Source organism: Dicentrarchus labrax, unplaced genomic scaffold (assembly GCF_905237075.1).
Source record: "Dicentrarchus labrax unplaced genomic scaffold, dlabrax2021, whole genome shotgun sequence".
Lineage (NCBI taxonomy): Eukaryota > Metazoa > Chordata > Actinopteri > Moronidae > Dicentrarchus > Dicentrarchus labrax.
Genome location: NW_026136724.1, coordinates 14,223,644 through 14,246,816, shown reverse-complemented (window position 1 = coordinate 14,246,816; position 23,173 = coordinate 14,223,644). Strand labels below are relative to the sequence as shown.

General features: G+C 39.9%; 1 protein-coding gene across 4 annotated transcripts in view; it reads right to left on the bottom strand.

Moving 5' to 3' along the window:
* Positions 1 to 23,173, bottom strand: part of iqsec3a (IQ motif and Sec7 domain ArfGEF 3a) — a 105,740-nt gene that overhangs the window by 8,550 nt on the left and 74,017 nt on the right. For all 4 annotated transcript variants that reach the window (XM_051391945.1, XM_051391944.1, XM_051391946.1 and 1 more), the window contains 8 exons: positions 20,745 to 20,906; positions 16,450 to 16,572; positions 11,726 to 11,892; positions 8,329 to 8,468; positions 4,462 to 4,587; positions 3,084 to 3,183; positions 2,426 to 2,584; positions 246 to 338 (listed from right to left, as the gene is read on the bottom strand). In XM_051391945.1, coding sequence (XP_051247905.1) covers positions 246 to 338; positions 2,426 to 2,584; positions 3,084 to 3,183; positions 4,462 to 4,587; positions 8,329 to 8,468; positions 11,726 to 11,892; positions 16,450 to 16,572; positions 20,745 to 20,906 — 1,070 coding nt within the window. The remainder of the gene's footprint in view (positions 1 to 245; positions 339 to 2,425; positions 2,585 to 3,083; positions 3,184 to 4,461; positions 4,588 to 8,328; positions 8,469 to 11,725; positions 11,893 to 16,449; positions 16,573 to 20,744; positions 20,907 to 23,173) is intronic.

Genomic DNA, 23,173 nt, shown 5'->3' with positions numbered 1-23,173 from the left:
CTAACCTCTAATGCTAAGCATCCAAACAGATCTGACCTCCTTTTTTTTTTTTAAATATAGGCCTACAATTTCTTCTGTTTTTCAATTTATAAAAACAGCAGTAGTTCAACTTTATTTTTACATCGGGTAAATTAATGCAATTGAGTGCAAGGTCTCTGCAGTGGGTTTTGAAATTAAAAGGCGACAGTGCACACACATTCCACACACACACACACACACACACACACACACACACACACACACACCTGATGGGGAGCCCTGTTTGCCACGCAGCTCTAGCTGTGTGCCGTTGTTTTTTACAGAGTGAGTCTTGGCTCCCTGCTGCTTTTCCAGCTCCCCTGAAGAGAACAGAAGACAAAAATGATCATCATCATAATCACCATGACAGAAAGCAAAATAGGTAGACACAGGTAGAGGTAGGTAGCTTATTTCTACTTTACTTTATTATACACACACATCCGCATTCTCTTATTGCCTTCCCCTCCCACTCTCTTCTCTAAGCTCAAAACACGACTCTCCATCTCACTAATTAAACTTCACACTTGATGGTAATTGCATGTCATTTCCAATCATGATGACTAAATGTTGTTTTGTCTCTAACACTGCACTGCATCCTAATTCTGATGCTGAACCGCAAAACTGCCAGGTGAGACCTTAAGGGTGCAGAACACAATGTCCTCCGATTCATTTTGGTGCAAGTGTGACAAAAATCTGACAAAATAAACAGAAAATGTCCTGCTTTGTAGTTTATCTCCTCGAAAAGGGGTCAGATTAAGCTATAAATAGACAGCAGTGACACTTACTTTCACCAGTTCCTAAAAATTTCCCATGAATTAATTTAGAAGTTTCCTGAAAATAACTACGTATTTTGGGAATAATTCAAGGGAAAATAGAGACAGTGTTTTACTGGTACATTTCTAATTAATTGGTAGTGTAACCTACAGTACAGACTTTTAGTCAGTGCCTAGCAGGTCATCTGAACAGGCCAAAATGTGAACGTTGTCCTATAATTAGCAGTTTTCACATTTAATATGTACTATTTTGCACTTAAAATGAGAAATTGACCTAACTTACTGTTATGTTACTACAGTGCAGGCATATTGACTGTAGAGAAGAAATACTGAACAGTAGCTGTGAAATGAGTGTTTTTTTTTTTAAGTTTAGTGTGAGAGTAGGAGTGAATTAAAATGATCAATTCAAATATGAATTTCCTTCATTAAAACTTGCAGGGGAAAAAAATGCACCTCCAGATAAACAAACACAGGTTTCTCCTTCCTATCTCAAAGAGGGAAAGCCCAAACATAAGTGAGCCAACCGCAGGCATATATTTACTAATGTGCCAACAATATAAAGCACTTAGAGGAGAAAAGAAAATGTGGTGTTTGACAATCATTCTTGCTCCAAGTTATGTTCCTGTATTATATCTTGAGAGAAAGTGTGTGCTTGCTGTATTGTCTTTGTATGTTTTCTTATTTGTGTGAGTGAGTTGGCTTATGTGAGTTTTTGTATGCAGTAGCTGTCTCTAGCTCCATTTTAGAGTGAGAAATAACTTCCTTCTGTCAACCTCTGCCTGTCTCCATATGTTGTTGCCTGCTCTCCCCGGGCTGCTGGCCCTCCCTCTCTGTGAAGGGTAAGGCAGTTGCGTCAAATCCCAGCAGGGAGGCTCTCTTTGATGCCCACTGGCAGGAGCCAGGCACGGGATACTCAGGTTTTTCCATGTGTGTCTAAGTATGTGGATGTCTTATTGTCTGGAGAATTTCATATGCACACACACCCAAACAACTCTGATGCCTAGCTGCCTTTCGAAAAACTGGCCTCTTTTCACCTCCAATTTACTGCCCTCCTGCAGCCTGTTTCAGCTGCAGTGCACCAAAGGAAACAAAATGCAAAAGTCGTTCTGCACCTACACAAATGGGGACGCTGACTACAAGTTAGCAAATAATAAAAACAAAGGATGGTTTCTGACTCATCTGTACTATCGGAGGACCTATTGATTCACACATTGAGTATCTAAGAATCCACTGTAGTCTCTCACTCCCCAAAATTTGAGATTATTGATTTAGTCCACAATGTAATTGGCTGTTGACCCTTCTTTTGTTCTTGGGTGCATTGCCACAGGAGGAATACACACAAGCATGATGGACAACACAAATATACTGTACATGCATTTAGCCCCAATAGAGAATAGGTTTGACATCATGATGTAATGAATTGCCCATATGTATTTTGGTAGCCTCCAGCCACAGAATCAGCCTTATAATTATAAATATGTCTGCTTTCTTAAGTAGTACTACGGTGTATGGAAGGTCCTAGAGGACATGGGCAAGTATGGGCACAAAAACGTGTGCAATAAGCAATGCTGGGAACAACCAACCCCCCCCGACTGTGTTGTCAAGGGAGAAATCTCATAAGGCGAGATACTCACACTCGATGCGTATCTGCTCCATCTCCGACACCTCTGCAATTGATTCCTTCAGGTCTTCTATAAACTTGAGCAGCTCCTCAGCACTTTGGGCACAGAAGTTAAGTACCTGCTTCTTGTCTGAGCCAAAAGGTGAGAGGATGGTGATGCCATGAGGGTAGTCTGGGGAGGACAATTAGTTGTTGAGACAAAAAGTAATGAGTTAAATCACAAGAAGTGCAGGCGAGAGATTTGTGATTGTGAGGTGTGAAAATGGCTCAAAATGTAGATTTGTAAAGTCAATTTGTGGAGTCTTTTTGGAGATATTCTCATGGACACAATAAACTTAGCGAGGTATTTCAAATATGCTAGGAATTCTTCATGCAGTGTGGACTGGAGGGGCTGGTATAATTACATTTTAAAAAATGCAAAAACATGATTAATGTGAGACTGCTATCTGTTTTTAAACATTTTCTATGTGACCAACCGAGTCCAAGATGATGAATTTCTGCCATCATGAATATAGACAAAAAGTAGTATAGCATAATGATAGCAATAAAAATTTAAAATGAAACCTATTTCTGTACTTTTCCCTGTTTCCTACCAGCCCAAAGCATTGTTTGTTATATGGTGGTGTATGTTTTTCATGCCTGCTGACTGCAGTGAAAACATTCTGACTTACATTCATTTTCAAACAGGTGAAACTGCATGCCGAGTAGGCCCATGGCTTTGCAGAAAGTGTAGGCTGCAGAACTCTTCTTCTTTGGACAAAGCTTCAAGATCTGCAGACAACGGGAAAACGTTCAAAAAAACAGACTTCTAGTAACAATTCTGAATGACACGAGAACCCATTAAATTAGTTTGTTCAGTGTTCTGGGCACTTCTGAAATCTTTTTGACTGTCACTGAGATTTCCATATCACAGAGCACCTCAAAGATGGCTTAGAAAGAACAAACAGTTTGATAGTTTAAAGTACATTTAAAGAGCAGATAGAGTCAATATTCATGTACACTACAACCTTCAAAGTGTTTTAAGATTGAGCTAGTGCTCTAATTTGTATGAAAAACAACACCTTGGCAAGCTTAAATCAGGATGTATTAAAGATGGTATGCTTTTTTCATTGAATGACCTTCCAGATAGAGAAAGATGAGGCAAATCTGTTTTTGCAGCACTACTGTGGGGCATAATTTACCAGGCGAGCCGTATTAAACCAATACATCACATTGGCACTTTAAATACTTCTCGACATGTTCAGGCTGCTAGAACAGGGGGCCAAATTTCAAAAGAGAAGTCCCCATCACTTTAATTTTGTACAAAAAAAATTTCAAAGACAATTTCTGCCCTGCTTTCAAAGCTGTCAGGGGAAAACATCTCACTGGAATATATCGCACAGCTAACTTTTAGTGCCAAATGAACAGAATTCCACTGTGATGTTGGGGGATAACTCCTTTTGCCTCTTTCTTCAAAATCTGCCTTTTAACCTCCTTTTCCTGCAGCTACCAATTACTTTTTTGCTTTAGCAGAAAGAGGAGGAGGGGGGGAAATGGCCATACTGCTTTTCTTTTTCTGTGTTCTGTTGGAATGAGATCAACATTTGACATAATTATGAGAGTAGTTAAACACTTTAGATAGATATGTGGCTTCTAATGAGCACATCAATTACGCCAAACATTAAACCTTTGATAATACTCTAATCTACACGACTTTGGACCAAATGCACAACTTATCTGCGCTGTGGCGCCAGTGAAACACAACTTTATTACTGGCCCTTAAAGCTGCACTACAGGGAACCGATCTTTGCTTATGAGTGCACTGCTACACTGCTTTTGCTACTATCTATTATTAAAAGAAATGGCCGGAGAGTCCTGAGTTATGAAACAACATAAAAGAAGAGAGGGAGCTCCTTACAGGCGAAGTAGGTGATGGTGCATTGCAGCTGTCACAAAAAAATAAGCAGCTTTAAATCTTCGACTGTGTGCAGCAGAAACAAACATTTTAGGGCTAGTTTAAAAGAAACTGTACACATGTAAACAACATTTATTTTTTTCCCGTTTACTTACCACAATGAGATCATTGAAAAGGAAGACTTCTCTCTGGTGTGCTGCCTGTTTTTGGGCCTTGTTGACGTCTGTGACCTCAAAAAGTCGACTACAACACACCAGCCTTCTGTGAGGGACAGAAAGAACCTGCAGAGAAAGGCAGAAACAGACATCCAGGTAAAAAGGAGAGCTTCAATCACTCAGATTAGGTGACTGAGAGGCTTTAAAACCATTCAAAATGAAGAGACAGATGAGATGAAGAGAAACTGAGACTGAATACAAATGACTTTTGGCTGGAGTTCCACACATTATTCATTGGGGTTAAAAGCTAAGACTGGAGTATAAAGGAAAAACCCATTAAATACAGTATACTGAGATAAATTAGTGACATGAAGACTGACCTAAGACATTAATTAGAGCAACAGATAAGACTGTGTTGTGTCAAGGTTATCTGAATATTTTACTGTGTTCCCCTGAGGAGAACATGGGAATAACTGCAGGGGTAGATTTTAGGCATTTTCTTGCCTAATCTGAAAAGCAAATGCCTGTAGTGTGTCCATTACATTTCTTCTCACTGTATCATGTGTAAGTAATAACAACAATGCAAACTCATATTTGCGGGCAGTTTTGTTTCTTTGATGGAGCGGTAGATTAAATGTGCCAAATGAACTCTTCCTATTCATAGATTAATATGAGTTTATTGACGGATTCTTAACTGTAACAGATGGGGTGTACCAGCTCTTCTGCTGAAAAGAGCTGCCTGCTGTTGCCAAAAATGCCGCACTGAGAGTGAAACAAAACAGTAAAGTTGCAGACAGGACAGCTAAACAATGAGCTGAAAGTATAAAGCTCCATAAAGCTGAGGGGAGCTGTACATTCAGGTGATTGTGGTTTAGTTATTAGCTGTGATATTAGACCAAATTGAATTAGCAAAGGTGATAACGCTACACTTGGAGGTCTAATGTAAAGTTTTCACAAAAGGCTGTGGTTGTGTCCCTTGGGGCTTGCCTTCTCCTCTTGGACTTAAGTGCTGTTCCCCCGTTTAAGCAGATTACACTACAGCAATGGCTCATGCCTTCGGAGACTGATCTAATCATGTTCTCGCCCCTTCACACTCATGTCTTTCTGACTTGTCTCATCCAGCTTTTTCTGTGTTGGATCACGGCAATCCAAACAGCAGCCAAGTGACTGTCAGTCGATGTGGAGTCGATCCCCTCTTCATGATAAAACACAAATATTCACGGCCGCTGTTCAGTTTTCTCTCTGTGCATTTCCAATTTTTATTCCCCCTGCTCCCTGTGGACTATTTGCAATGCAGTGAGTCCACACAGAGATTCTGTCTCTTGCTCTCTCATCTCTCACCACTGCAGGGTATACACTCCCGCCCAGCTGGCCACAGCCAGGCTGCTTTCTCATTACACTAATGTCAGAAACATGTAAAGACATCATTAGCTTGAAATGCCTCTTGCTTGAATAAATAAATAAATAAATAAATAATGAAATGCAGTCCTTTCATGATGGGATTGTTAAGAAGCAGTGTGACAGGAGAGTGTTTAGTCATAGATTTAACAAATGAACTGTATGCCTAAAGAAAAACGATTCTACAAATGTTTTCCATATCAAATATTTAAGCAAAATTTAACAGTGTTTGAGGAGGAATACAGTTGGATGTAAAGCTACTCCATTACATTGGAGAAGAGTTGTTATATGACTTTCATCAAGTCATCAAATATTTACACCAAGCAAACTCTATTATGGAGAACCCAATTATATTAAATACATTCTCATATGGGATACTTCCTCTTAGCATAATAGATAAGACATCTTTAAAACCCCGTTACAGGGACACTGACACCTGCTGTGATAGTATTAATAAGGAAGAAACTTTATCTAAGTCTTTATTTTTAAGGCAGATGGCGCCCATAGGACAGGAATAGTCACTTCCTGTCACAACAATCCATCATTGTTTTGGCTATGACAACACTCCTTCTGTCATCTTATGGCTACTCATCCATCACTGAGGGACACTTAAAGGCAAAAGCCAAAATTTAAAAAAAGATGGAAGCAATCCTTTTAATGTCAGAGTTCCAATGACATTCTGAAGTTAACAGAATATGACAGAGATTGAAATGTTAAACTAATTAAAAAGTGCATTTATAGTGAAATTCATTCAATGGTTGGTTCATATTGTGGATGGACAAGAGGCAGGTACTAGGGGTGTAAGAAAGTAGTGTATCACAATATTTCGTTTTTTAATTTTGTATTGATTCTCAAAAACAGCGTACTGATTTTTGTGTTTAGACCCCCAACTGCTAGATAGCAGTGTTGTAAACACTGAGAGCTATGGCGTTGGATGTTACAGGGACTAAAATACAAATGTCGATCCAGCTGTTCTGGTTGCATAAAAACAGTAAACCTTTTTAAACTCAGACTTTATGAATATGATAGTGTGTTCTTTATACTTACAGTATCATGATTTATTACAATATATTTAATCGTAACCCCATGACATCATGTCTTCTTAGTCATCTCAGTTTGGCATGTTATCATGCTAACATTTGCCATTTAGCAGTAATACAACGTGCAGTTGAGGCTGATGGGAATTACGTTAGTTTTGCAAGAACTTGTCTTTCATTTAATTTTCAAATTCCTTTTCTTAATTCTAATGTTAACATAATAAAATGCACGATGACAAAGCTAACATCCTGATACGAAGCAGGTATAAGGGTTATAATATTACTCACAAAGTAGTGGACTGAACAACATTGCCATCCCTAGATCCCCGCTGCTATAGCATGACTAAAAATCTCAAACCACTTGTGTTTCTGTGATGTTAACAAAAGAAATCAGTTTCAATGGATCTGCACGAACCAGAATGCAATTTTGAAATAATTTGTATATGTGGATGCGGTATGTTTTTAAATTTCAGAGAGTTTCACAGAGTTTCAGAGTGTACATGGAGGAAAAAACAAACATATCTACATTTAATGAATAAAGGATTGAAAGGCCTTGGTGCACTGATAAGATTCAAAATGAATTCCCTGCACTGTTTAAGCATTTTAAAAAGCCTTTCAGTGTTATGAGTGGGCACACACAGTACATTCCCACATGAATCAGAGTAATCAGTCTATTATCCAGCTAAATACATCTGCCTCTGTCTTTGACAATCTAAAACACATGAAACTTTCCACAGAAATAGTCTCACTGAATGAAAAGAATAGCAACAAGTCTCTGAGCATATGAAGTTGATTCTTAACTAAAGAAATTCTAGCGTCAGGTTCAACCACTTACATTCTGCTACTCGTGTGCACCGACTAAGCCTTTTAACCTTAAACATTTTTTAAAAAAAGAGTCTAATGATTGCAGTGGTTAATGACGTAAATAGCTGGAGTAATGACCTGAGGGTAATGATCTCGCTGCTGATGAGACATTTAATGGCTAATAAATGTACTCTGCTAACGCTACTAAGGCTAGGTGATAGTGATAAGGCCTTGAATAATGAGTGAGTGACTTGGCATGGAGCTGGAAAAAAGGGCGTGTGTGTAATCATTTGTGTTTTTGTGTGATTAATCCTGCCCCGTCTACTATTCTAGCAAGCCAAGAAGACTATAGGACTGCTGTGTTAAGAGCTGCAACGATTAATTGGAGAATTGATAAGTAAATCAAGATCAAAATAATCATGCAATTTTCAACCTGTGTTTTATATCATATTAAACTGAATATCTTTAGGTTTTGGGCTGAATAGAAAATACATTTAAAGGCATAACCTTTAACCTGAGATGGACTATTTTTTGACATTTTATAAACCATAAGATTAATGGATTGATCTTAAAAATGATATTGAAAATGGTGAACGTCCTCACAAGTATAGAGCAAACGTGTCCTCACCGTTTTCATGCCTACGATGGACTGCTCAACCTTGGAGACATAGGTGACGTGGTCTTCGTTGGAGCGCAACTCCCTCTGTTGTATTCTCTCGTAGATTCCCACCACCATGTCTCTGGGGATGTCTGCTCCGTCATCCACACCTAAGATGGGAATAGGCTAATTACACACAAATAAACACACATCACAGGGTGGCTGCTTTTAATTTTTAGCAAGCGTTCCACGTCCATTAGAAGAAATATGGAGTGACGGTTGTTCTAAGAGGCGTAGAGGAGACACGGTGTTTCTTCTGTGGCTTGAATACAGCAGGGTGTGTGTCATTGCCAAAAGAAGAAACACACACATAAGGGTGCATTTAAAAAAAAATCGCAAAAATATTACACACTTGGCTGTAATCACACATCGGTTTTGCCTTGTTATATGACATTCAAGGAGTTGGGGGGGGGATAGTCAATATTCAGAGCAAATGAGGGCTCTTTCTCTCAGTCTCCTTGTCTGTCCTTCTTTAACTTTCTGTCTTTTATTGTCTCCATTAAATAATGACAGAAGGCAGCGTGATGGGAGGTTAATTGGCAAGTAAAAGGTTAACACCCTCGCCTCACTCATAGAAGATTTTCTGTCTGGAACACAGTGCAGTTCAAGGCCGTGGCATTTCGACGCAGGTAGAGCTGCATGTCATTAGGCTGAAAGGTTGCCCTCAAGATGCTCCCCATTATATCAGCACAGCTGTACCGCGCTGTGTGGTACATTACGTTTTCAATGGGGCAGGATGTGTTTGGGGAAAATGAAGCCGCCACAAGTGATGCCGTTGACAGTGAGGCACCCTGGGACACTGCTGAGACATCGCTGCACATTATGGAGTCAGAGGGAGAGGAGGAGATGTCCAGGGGCAAATGTGTGTAAAGTGTCAGATTAATAAGTTACATCTTTTTGCTGAACGTCTCCTTTTTTTTATTCTTCTGCCAGTTCTTTCACTTTCCTTACACTCCTCATGACTTCACTGATTTTATTTTAGCCATGCTATCAGCATGACTCTTTGCATGGCAATGATGGTTGATTGGTCCACCACTTTGGTCCAGACTGAAATATCTATATATAAAGGATTGACATGAAATTTTGTACTGACGTTCGTGGTCCCCAGAAGATGAATCCTATTTACTTTTCTGATCCTCTGACTTAATCTCAAGTGCCACCAGCATGTTGACCTTTTTGGTTTTTAGTCAAATGTATAAGGCAGCTATCAGATGGATTGCTATGCCATTTGGTACAGACCATGGTTCTCAGAGGATGAATCCTAATGCTAATTGGTGGCCTTCTGATATGTATTTGAGTAACACTAGCAGGACATAATTTCAATCTATCCTAAAAAACTATTCTCTAAAGGGGTTGGCACAACTTTATTTAACAGACATTCACGGCCTCCAGATGATAAACCTCCCCCCAAAAAATTACTTTTCCTCTAGCACCACCTGCCATATTTGATATATTCATACTTTTCACGTAGCGTAGCGAATGCTAAGCTAAGATGGTCAACACGGTAAACATTATACCATTTCAATATCAGGATGTTAGCAAGCTGACATAAGCATTTAGCTCAAAGCATTGCGGGGCCCGAGTACACTCCACAGAGCTGCCAGCACGGCTGTAGACTACCCATGTTCCCCCTGTGGCCAGGCCTCTTCCTTCCCTGTCTCCTCCTGTTTTCATCATCCCAAGTGTAAATTTGGCTTGTCACAAGGCCTATTGATGAACCAGCAGCCCACCATATCGAACTTAAAAGGTGATGTGAAGTCACTGTGCAAATCAGAGCCACCCTCCCTAAAAACAAAGCATCCAGTAACTGAGACACAACAATTTTCATTTTTTTAATGAGCTGACATACTGGATTAATTTATGGTGGAAGCTGGTTTATATTATGTTGGCCCATTGTGAAATAGCTTTGACACTGACAGTCTGTTTTAATTGAGATAATGAATGTTCTATGGTTCTTCATTACAATTGGTTTCTGGCGCATAATTGCATTTCACCTCAGCCAATTATTTGAGTGAGCTATTCTTCTGTCACTGTGTATGAGAGACATGAGTGAGTATAAAAGAGGAGAGATAGAAACTGGGAGAATATAAACAAGGAAAGACAGATGAATAAACAGACAAAATAATATTCTGACTGAGACAAAACAAGATAAGAGAATGGATAGACAGAGAAAACATAGTAAACTGAGCTGAAGACAAATAGAGAGGCCAAGACAGAGTGGCATATTTTAATTTGCATAAGATGCCGAAATTGATTTTCCAACTTAATTTAATTGTGGGGAACAGTCTGGATGAATCTATTAAAGTTGTTCTGCATCGACCTGAGTGTTCCCTGATTGATTGCGCAGAGGGAGAACATAACTACGACGCGACCGTCTATCCCGCAATCCCGCTCGGCGAATGAGCATCTGTCTGCATATGGGAGACAAGAATTACAGGTGCTTTCTGTCTGTGTCACTATGAGTTGTGAATATGTAAAGCATGGTGGGCAAGGATAGAAATTCAGCCTTATTTTTATCAGCTAAATTTATGCAGGGCGGTTTGATTTGATACTGATCCAAACACTGTTGGACACTGACTCACTTTCCCTGATTTATATATGTGGGGTCAGCTGCCTTGTTTAAAGCCCCCAACAGGAGATATTTAGGAAAGGTTTCTGAGTAATATTGATTTCTTATATATATCTTTTGGCTACATTGTAGTTAAATCCAATCATTTCTCTTCTCTTCTGGAACAGCACCTCTGTACAGTTAGTCATATATTGTATATCGGCCATTGGTGAGCATTTTTTAGCATCTTGTGCCATAGAGTAAATTCAAATTGAAAGCCATACACTATAACTATGGGGTGTTTCAATTTTCCTCTTGTCTGCGGTAATTTATTCCAGTTTTTGGTGGTATTCAGTTGGCATAAACAAATATCCCAGCACTGAGGGCGTAAGATACCGTATTTGTTAACCATATTTTTCACTGTGCTACTGCAACGGCTCTATGAACAGCATTGGCAACGTCTCTGAGCAATGCAGTCTGTCTTTTTCTCCACCACTTCGGTCCAGACTGAAATATCCCATACTATTAGATGGATTGCCAAGACAAAGGAGGAAGCCTACTGACTCTGGTGAACCCCAGACTTCTTCTCTAGCGCCGAGCATTTTTTAATGACTTATCCTGACAACCACTGGATGGACAGCCATGAAATTTGGGTCGCATATTCATGTTCTTCCCTGGAATAAATGTAATAACTTTAGCCATCCTCTGACTTTTCACCTAGTGCCATCATCAGGTAAAACTTTTAATTTGTCCAATACTTTATGGCCAAATTTCTACAAATCCAACTCACATTCCTCGAGCCGACACAGTGTCACTTACCTCTTAGATTGCGAATGAAGTCCTCCAACAACATCTTGCGGTCTGGCTTGATGTTGGGACTGTACATGTCGGTGTTGAGCAGAATGATGGCGAAGGCCAGGATGAAGATGGTGTCTGGGTTGTGAAACTGCTGCACCACGTCGGGGTTACACATGCAGTAGCGCTGACTGTTGGCGTCAAGAGACAAAGAAGAGGGTTAGATTCAGAGAGAAAAAAAGGGGGAAACGAGACCAAAATTATGTAAGGAGTGATGATGCAAAGGGTGGAGGGTAAAGAAGGAAAAGAGAGGGATGAATGTTTGTAGTAATAGATTTGGGTCATGACAGAGGACACAAACATGGAGGGATGACAGAGAGGGAGGGAGAAGAAGATAGGATCTGCGAGGCCAGTTAGGGTTACAGAAAGAGAGATGAATTAGAAAAACACAAGGGACAGGTATAGGAAGGAAAAACAGATGGGAAAAAAGGCACAGATAATATGTTATCCTCCGTTAAAAGCATCCATCAACACACTGCTCATGCTCATGAATGCCTTGGCACAGGCTGAGTGTGAGTGTCGCACCGAAATAAGAGTTATGGCTTTAATTTAGCTCGTGGCCTCATCTGAAGCTGTTAGCTGCCCCTCAGCAACAATGAACCTCACAGTGACCACTCTGCCGAATCTGTGTCCCTCTGTATAAACACATTTGTCTCACTGGATTGGACGCTCACATGAAAAAAAAAGGGTCGGTTTTCTGACTTTATCTTGGGTGAGTCCGCTGAGCCCTTAGCCATAGTTAAACATTTTCCAACATTTATGTGCCTGGTTGTTGGATTTATGCAGTTTGTTTTTGTGCCGGAGAGAAGAAATATGAAGTTTGAAATGTGAAATCCCTTACGAGGCACTTTTTCTGCGAAAGAACGCGACAGAGGCCAGGCTCGGTTTGATGTAGTTCCCAAAAAAAAACCCCTAAATATAAGAGGTGGAGAATGGAAATGCCTGCGCACCGTGTGGTTATGGAAGACATGAATCTAAAAGATTTGTAGACAACCCACTTTGGGGTGTTTGCATATGTGTGTTTTAAGAAAGAAGTGCCTAGAGGAGGCAAATAAATTGTTTCTCTGTGAGGTGCATGGATACTTCCTGGTTGTGGGATGAATAATACAATAGTACAATATCTACAGTGAATGAGTAATCAGAGACAGGAATATACAGAGTGAAAGGAGAATGAGAAGGTGTGTGTGGGACCCTGTGGGCTCAGTGTTGGAGTGTATACTGTAATTGTTACTTTAATCTGTCATCATTTCCACATTGGGCCTGTAGCACCGTTTTGCAGACTCACTGAGCCACATGATTGGAAACTAATGTCTCTGTGGGACTGAGTAAAGACACAAATATTAGTATGCATACAGTAGATTCATACCTTGTCTCTCTCCACACACACACACACACACACACACACACACACACACACACACACACACACACACACACAGACTTTTAATGTGCTTTCCAATGCTGCTTAAGCTTTTCAAGACTATGAAAAGGAGAAACTAACTCTACAAGCAGTAGAAAAAATGATTTCCTGCCTTTTTTTTGCTACTCAGGCGACATTCAAGCTACCCTACCTTCTTGGTGGAGGTTACTGGGGCTATATGTTTGTGAGGAAAACTACAGACACAACTCAGGGCTGAAAAAAGTTCCTCAATTGCTATGCTTTTTCAGGTAAAAATCAAACAATTTTGCTGTTTTTAGTTAGATAATTCTCCTAAAATTCATCCTGAATCAAAGATAATGCAACAGAAGATAGTGCTCGTTGTAGTAGAAATAAAACCCTTTGTTAATATTGGAAATGGTAGTTTGAATTCTTAGTTTATTATTTAGCAGAATAGTTATCAAAGGTACTAGGAGGTTTTGGGTCACAGTAGTTATGTGGCTACTTTTTTGGTACACTACCATTAGGGAAAACATGATAACATACTTACGTATGTTATAACTTATATAAATAATACTTATATTACTTGTGTCGTATACTTGAGGACTTTGTTTGGTGAAGAACTCCTGCACTCCCAACCCCACAATTGTGTGTGTACTTCCAGCAGCAGCGCTTTCATGTGTGTTTCTCATCACGCGGTATTTGTTTTAGCATGATAATCACAGGGCTGCACAGATGCTTATCCACATCTTCGTGTCTGAAAACCGTGACTCGACAGCAACCAGTAATTATGCCCTTGTCTGTAAATCCTAATGTACTGTAGCACCATGCAGCGAAAAAGCCTCCATGTATGCTGCTTTCTGTCTAAGTGTGCGCTTACTCTGCACAGAAAGACGTGGAAAAATGAAAAATGAAAAAACGAGAGGGTAAAATGGCACATGAAGCTGCTCGCTGAAATGGATTTGGCAGTCTTCAAATTTGGCATTTGTTGCTGTCTTCCAAACCAATTTTGCCTTTGTTACAGATTGCTAAACACGGCGTAATCCAACAGTCATTATGTACTCAGCGAAGATGGGTTTTGGTGCAAGATTACACAAGTTGCACGATCTTTATCTATAATAACCGTAATAGAAAACACAGCAATTGTATGTGACTGCGGGGTGAGTAAACATGGATGTCTGGAAACTACACTGTAATGCAGACATGAATATAAATATAAATCTGCAGCATTGGGAGCTGGCTCATATTTGCTCATTCATTAGCACACTGACGCAGCAGATACTGAGGCTGCTGGCTGCTTTTCACTTTTCCCCTCACTCTTTTTCACTGCTGCTTCAAATCCCCTTCACTTACTTTGGAGATTTCTCTCTTTCTGTGTGTGTGTGTGTGTGTGTGTGTGTGTGTGTGTGTGTGTTTGGAGGCATATCAAAGCCCAGGAGCAGGGGAGGCAGGCACAGAGAGGCAGTGACGGTTACGCAACGCTGGATATTTATAAACCTTCCTCCCTCGCTCCTTTTCTCCCCTTCCTTCCTTCCTTCCTTTTTTTCCCAGTCCATGTCTCCTCACCCCCTCGTCCTCCCCCTCTCTCTTGCTCCCGATAACACGCAGAGCCAGCCTGATGTCCAAACATTACCAGCGCCAACCTCTCTGCCCACTGACTATGACAATGCCGCCGTTTTTCTCCTCATTGGGCACCTCGACAACTGTGACAGGTGGTTGTTACTCCAGAGGGGCTACTGCAAACAGTTAGCATTAACACACAGTGCCACAGCTGCACTGCAAATAGTCTCTCTGTCACAAATTGTGGCCAGAAATTACATCCTGCCTGGCTATTTAGATGAGGGCTGCATTGTCAACATTGTATTGTAGCAGAGAGGACAAAAAAAGTGTGCATGTGTGTTTGGTGAGACGAGGCAGTGAGACTTGACTGTTGAGAGCATATGTGTGTGTGTGTGTGTGTGTGTGTGTGTGTGTGTGTGTGTGTGTGTGTGTGATTCATGCATATTTATGCTCAAGGTTGATTTCTCCATTACTTCTTACATATAGTTTAGATTGTTCACACAAACTGTTGTTTTTTTTAATTAAATTATATTATTAATTATATTAGCTTGTTTTCATGTTCCCACTTTGCGTATTTGTGAGCCCAGTTGTGTCCTACTCATTAAAAAAAGCGCAAAACCTTCGCTTACATCTCACAAACAAATCTCAAATCCCCATCTTTACCTCTCAGCACGCCTTCAAAACTTAATGTATGCTTTTTTCATGATCAAAAAACCTCTGAATTGCATCTTAAAGCATTGCAAGACACGTTTGGCCCAGAGGTAATTTCTTCTTGAGTGACAGAATTTAATTTCACTTTTTACATGCACTCAAATATCAACACACCCAGTGTTGCATTATAGTAGAAAACAAATGACACCACACCAGTAGGACAAATGAGGGGTTTTTTGCATAACCTACAGGATGATGAATATTTATATTCAACTCCTCCAAAGCAACTATTCTCCCGGCACAATGTGTCTGAATATTAATATATTTGTCATACATGGTCAGTCTCTGGTTCTCGCATGATCTATTCACTAGTGGTCGCCTTTTCAAGCTAATTTTTCTTGCACGGTAGAAATGCAGTCTACAAAAACACTACTCAAACTCAGTCATTTTGTAAACAGTGGGTCCTTGGTTTAAGAGGTAGACAAAATCAAGTTTTTTTTTGTCAGCTGAAATTACAAATGTCACTAGCAGATTTTATTAGCTCTAGCTGACATTTGCTTTATGAGTTGGTTAAAAATATTTCCAGCTGACTCTTTTTAAAACCAGAACCCTGTAAAGGGGTTTAAATATGCACTTGTTGGCTACATGACATTATGGTAAAAGACTATGGCTAACACTTCATGTATGAGGCAAAAAGTTAGCATCCTCAGATAATTATCCTACAATATCCTTCAGTTTTAATGTCACAAGATAAAATGCTTTGAAGATGAGACTAACTGACGTGTTTGGCAAATGTAATGTTGACTAGCGGGAGTTTGGTTGGGGTTTCTGGAGTGTAATCTGAATCATATAGCAGATCCCCGTAAGAAGAAGGTGATGCGGTAGAATGACGCGATCAATAATCATTCTCGATTTGAGACAACAATACGCTTGCGAAATTAGCACACTACGCAAGTAAGTACGTTAAATGAATACAAGAAAACCATACCCAAATTCAGTTTTTGGAATTTTGTACAACTAGTAGCTAATGCATTTATTTTACGGTGAGAACAATGCAAGATAAACCCCGACTCTCACAGCAGCTGCTTTTTATAATTACCTGAAGGCCTCAATAAGACGTTCCACCTTCTGGGCTTCTCCCTGGACGCGAATGTGGGCCTGAAACTTCCTCAGTGCTTCGTCCAGCTCCATACCTGAGAAGTCCATCTCATCCACTACACAACTGTTAAGCACAGTGGGGAAGGGATGACACATGGAAAGGAAGACATGGGGGAAAAAGAAAATATATTACATTTCTAGCAAACTTTCTAACAATATATCAACATGATGCAAGTGGCTGCCTCTTCACTGATGGCATGGCTGGATTTGTGGATGGACAACTAAGATAAAAGAAGTCCACTCGTGTGCTTCCCGGTCACTCTGCAGGTATTAGACACGCACGGACACCAGGGATAAGGACTGGGCCCGGCTATTTTCTCCGCGCCACAGTTGCCAAGAGACACACAGACACGCTCACGTACTCGCATACAGTCCCTCCGAGCAGAAAATCCTCCTATTACCTGACAACCCCAGCTTAATGACTTTAATTAAAAAGGCAAAATATCCTGTCCAATGAGTTCAGGCGGTATAAGTACAACTTGGGCGAGTCGGAGGTGAAATGAGGTTCTTAAGTAAAAGGTGACTTTGAAAACAAGTTGGAAGGTTTTAAAGTTTTCCTCGCTTTGATGTGACATGTTCCATCGAGGTACAAAGTGAAATGATAATCGAAGTATGAAATTAAAGTCATTTTTTTGAACAATCGGATCTGCTTTCATGTGGTTTACTCCCAACCTATGCGCTCCAGCTCGAGATAACCTTAATTTTTGATGCCCTATTGATGGTTATGACGCACGTTCAAACGAAAGATGATGTTGTTGAGCTCAAAATCCTTAAAAACATACAAGTTAGTGGTGGTGTCAAGACACAGCCTTCTGCTTCAGATCTTTTCTATTTGTTGTACTCTAAGAAAACACTGGGGTTCTTGCACGTACACACACACACACACACACACACACTACATGAAGATGGATTACTGTGAACAAAGCGAGTTAATGAGGTGAGTACTTGACTGTGACACATGCTGCTCTGGCAGAAAAGAGTCAGATAGCTGAGTCTACAGTACTGCCTGATGCTGTGGTAGTACAACACGAGATCAGGGCAAAACATGGTTAACCGTAAGAAAACCACAAACTGTATACAAACACATATACTACTACTACTTCTATGGCCGCCACTAGTTCCACTACTACTACAGTCACTATTCCAGCTACTACCACTGCTGTGACTTTTACTGCAACAACTAGCCATGCGTATTACTCTGGTCACTACTACTACTACTACTACTTTACTGCTACACATTCATTGTTTTACTACTAGTACTGTAACTACATCAACTACCACTGCTACTAGTGATATGCGTATTACTCCTACTCCTACTACGTTGCAGCTACTACTACTACTACTGTTACTTCTTTCTAGTACTACTACTCGACCATGTCTACAACTACGTTTACCAATACTACCAAAGATACTACTACTACAGTTTTAACTACTTGTCCTATGTGTATGACTTATACTACTAATCGCTATTACTTTAACTGTTCCCTCTGCTCCCCCTGTTGAGTAAAACCTACTCACAGTATATTAAAACTATTATTACAAACACTGCAAAGCCCTCTGCTTTATTTAGTCTCCTAATATTACTACAGCTATCTACTACTACAGCTACAACTAGCATTTGTCCAGTGTCTACTATTATTAGTAGTATTTTAGTCAGTATTAACTTTACTACTTGTGCTGTGTTACTATTACACATACTAGTAGTATAAAACTATTCCGACTTGATTGATGTTTGTACAGTAGCTACTTATGTGGTTGTCAGTACTCCTGTCACGTCTTCTGTAAATTGATTGCTTCTACTATGTATTTTACTTTGAACGTCACAGTCGTCACTATTACTGCTATTAGTATGATAGTGGATGCTGCTATTTCTAATGTACAAATACAGACATCCATCGATTATCTTTACCCACTCATCCTGTGGGGTTTTGGGCGACCAACATCCATTAATACAGCTAATGCGATTAATAATCATCCCATGACTGGCAGGAGAGTTCAGCCGTGTATTATTTCCTACCAGTGATTACATTTAAAGACCATTTTCACACAGTGCTTATGAAGGTAAAGCTTACAGTGACTCTGACTCGATCCCCCTCTTGATCAGGCCTCTTGACTGGCAAGCCACTCTTATCGCCCTCTTCATGACTCACTTCCTCGCTCCACCACCGTCCCTCCCTCCTTTCCCCGGCTGTCACTCCTTGTTTATGTAACGTCAGACGAGATGCTCTCTAGCCTGAGTACATCAGCCTTCTCCTCCCCCTCCCGTCTCCTTCCCATACACAGTCAAACGCAGTAACGCACACGCACGGGCGAACACACATGCATATACACTTTGTTGATCAGTATACAGTACCTGGCAGGGAAACAGACACATCTGTCTGCACAGCAAGCCTAAAATGTATGTTCACACACACACACACACACACACACACACACACACACACACACACACACACACACACACACACACACACACACACACAATTCAAATAAAAAGAAACAGCAGGCCAGATGGAACCATATTTTGAGCAACCAATGAGTAGATGACAGGATGAAAACAGATCTCATTTTTCCTGCTTAACAAGTACACTACATTATCAGCAAATGAGTCCTCGGGGTGCCACATTTCTTGGAACCTAAATCTATAACCACAATTTGGCTTAATTGACTTGAGACGTTTTAACTATGGTTGTTTATGCTTACAGAAATGTGAAGAGAATGAAGAGAATTAGCTTTATATGGAGAGGATGTAGATTCAGGACATACACAAATATAGACACGCATGCATTCAAACCCTCCCAATACACACACAGAAGTCACATGATTTCACACACACATACACACACACACACACACACACAAATTCAAGCTCAGTAAATCACCATGAGTGATTTTCACATTAGACTGCAATCCCTCACCCACTCTCCTGTGACTACACTTTATCGAAAGTGCTCTCACACACACTTTGCACTCTCATATCATGTTCTTCTTCAACATCACTTCCACTCAGAGTGCGACTGTATGACTGCTCTGTGGGAGAATATACATCTATATGACCCAATGTCACCTGCACTGACTATATCTGCACTGCAAATTGGAGTTGGAAGTCTTAAAAGCATAATCCTGTTAAAACAGTGCGTTTGAAACCATGCTAGCATCCATTAGAAAATATATGGATATTAAATGAGGAGCGACCTGGGGGGGGGAGAGAGACTTGGCAGAGTGCTGTGTCGTGACCTTGCAAAGACTAAAAGTGTGTTCTTGGACAAAAGGGAAGATCTGCAGTACCTCCTCCAGTCAATATGCACATTTAGAGGTAACTGGTGAATGAGAGGAATGTAATAGAATAGAAAAGACAATTACTGAGATAAAGTAAGGGAGATATTGAAAGATGGAAAAGAGAAAGGAAAAAAAAAACCTCTGCAGTTTTGAAGGAAATAATGTCAATTAGATTAAGGACCTGGAATTAAAGGGTGATGTGACTCATGTGTGCACGTCTACAGTGTCTTCACATAAGAAGGAGGCATCTGTCTTATATACTCATTCAGGGCATTTATGTCCTTTTATTTTTATTCTGTTGTAAAGAACAGATTGTACAAAAAATGTGAAGAAAAAAAAACTGATCCATGATTTTGTCTTCGCATAACTCATTTTTATTTAGATTTTTTTTCTAGAGTTATTTCCAGAAAATGTGTCTTTAATTTTAAGTCTGAGAAAATAAACTAATTAGGGTTAAATCTCAAAAATAATCTTTTCATTATCAGCTGAATTTATTTTATTTTTGTTTTATCAGTTGGTAATCCAACTTCTATAATCTGTTTTCCAAGTCAACCTAGATTTACAAGTTGCAGTCGGATAAGGGCTTATTTGTCAGATCATGACATTTCAGTTTCTGCTAGTTTGTTTACTCTGATGAAAACTATAATGAAATGCCAGTGTCTGCAAAAACAACCGCTTTGATATAAGTGGATGTTGAAGTTATACTTTAGGCTTCACGTTTAGATTAGATTAAGGGAATCATCTAACCCCAGGATAGAGTTGAAAAATGTATAAACCACTATATTGTGACTACTAAAGCTATGGACTTTCCTTGTGCCAAATCCCCTATCACATCCAGTCCTGTAGTTGACCCTGACCCCTGATCTCCCAGAACATGTAGGGATTACCAAGGAGAATCACTTTATGAGGAGTAAATGATCCTAAAACGGTTTCATGAAGTAATGTGTTTCTACTCACTCTAGGACATCTCTGTTGAAGGGCTTCTTGCTGTTGCCGAGAAACTCTCCTATCATCTGTCGGCTCAGGCCCTTCCTCTGTAGCAGGAAGTGGGCCACGCCAATGGGTGTGTCTGGGATGAAGCCTCGAGAGATCAGGAACTGAAGGCCTTTGTCAGGATTTCTGAGACAAACAAAAGAGAAGAAAGGAAGAGATTTGGTTAGTTAGTGAAAGGAAATCTTGTCAGTTTTCTGAAACTGCCGAGATGCTATTCCATGTGCTAAATATTGGCGGTAGCTGTGTGACTGTGACAGATGATTTTCACTTTAACATAGTTAACCGCACTTAGCATTATTAATAAGTCCAATTGTTTGGGTTTACAGTATCAAGGGGCAGGTGTAAATGTGGCACACATGCAGACCACAAACTAGAGCTACTTGTTTATTATTTATTTATTATAATGATTGCTGAGAGACCATTAAAAAAAAAAAAAAATGAATAAAAACAAAAGATTGCTCTGCAGTACGGAGGTTCTTGGTCTGAAAATATGAGTTGGGTTCTGACTGTGCACACCCACTGTGCACGACAAAATCTAATTTGTATTCCTTCCCGTACTGACTTCCAACATTCATTAACAACTACTAAACAGCCCAACGCTCTAAATTCAGAGGATACTGCCAGAATCATAATGTCTGATCTGGGATGCAGCTTTATATCCCTGCTTCTATGCACAGACTGTGAGGAATTCTCCAGTAGACTTTGTTAAAGTGGGACAGGTGTTGGATTAGTTAAGTTTGTGACTTGTGGATTTTTCACAAATTTACGCCAGGTCTCTCCCAAGTTGATTTTAACAGCGTACCAAAATTAAAAATTTGTATAAACCAACTGCTACCTGTCAGATTGTTTGTGATATGGTTTTGAAAACAGTTAAAAGTTAGCTGAAGTAGGCAGTCTGAAGTCAAAGTGAGGCAATGTTAACTTTGATGGAAGAAGAAATAACACAATTACAACTCTTACAAACAAAGTTTTATTCATAAGCAATAAAACACACTGTTGGGGTTTTGCTGATTCAGCCTAACTTCTTTTGGTTCGACGAGAAGCTTGTGATGGCTAATGCTGGCAAATGGATATTCTGGCATTCAGCAATGGCCACATTAGCTGTTGCTCAACAAAAGGCTCGCTTTAAAGCAAGACTAGGTCACTTTTAAAGGGAGAAATATTACATTATATCTCTTACAAACCATAAGTTAAATTAATGAGCAATAAAACCACACTTCCCCAATTAAATGTACTCAGGAATGTTGCTGTCAGAGCTACTTGTTCGGGTATGACCAATAAGGGCTGGGGACTGCCCATTGTCCCAACGGCCCATTATTTGGAACAACAGGCCTTTGGAGAAATGGATGATGTATTTCTATGCTTACAATCGAACCCTCCAGTGACTGATTGACTTCAGGCCTGGTGCCACAATGTTGATGTAGCGGAAAATTCGATATGGAGCCTGCATGCGGTATTTTATTTTGAAAATTGACTCTATGCCGTTTCACTACTGGCACAGTTCCATAGAAGTTTAACTGACATTGTTACATCCACCATTTTGTCATATCTGTGACCAAGCAAATATTTCCAAGCATTTGTATCTACTCCTCAAATGCAATTGTTGGAGTATAATCTGTAACTACTCTTTTTAATATAGTCATTTTGTTGTTTGATGGGGCTAAATGTTAATTACTTTTGGGCCAGCTTAACTGTCTAATTGTCTGATTTGTAATCACTATCCTTGTTCAGTACTGTTTCCACAGTTTCACAATTGCTCCAGTGTTTAGCTGCATACACATAGTGAGGGTAGAAGAGGCCATTAATTCAGCAAGCTAAAATATGCATGGCAGGGTTCTTTAGATAGACATAAGGTTACTTGAGATGTTTATGTATGAGTAGCCTAAGTGAACATCTATTTGTCTGGATAATGAGGTGTACTTCCATGCTCATGCCTTCAGAAAACTGTCTAAACATCTCATTGGTTTTCATGAATTATTGTTTTTGAAAATCATCTCCTTTCCTATGATCTTATCAGACGTCATGCAGATTATTTCAGCTGCATGGCAGAAGTTACTTATGTATGAACAAGGGAGTAATATCGTAACTAGAAAATTCCTAAAGCAATTTTGATTGTGCCTTGCTCTGGCCCGTGACACTGGCCCATACATTACTGACACTGCCGAGTAGTTTACAGTACAATGAGGGGAGACACCTGTGTTTAATTCGGCGTCCGCGTGATCCACTAACAACCACGTATTTTAATGACAAATCTTGTTTTTTCCATCTATTGCCACGATCTTCTCCCACTGAAATAGTGAGGCCGGTAACGAGTTGATGCGACAAAGTCGGCCAAAAAGTTGGTATTTATGTATTATATTGATGCCGAATTAACAAGAAGACTGTTGAGATAT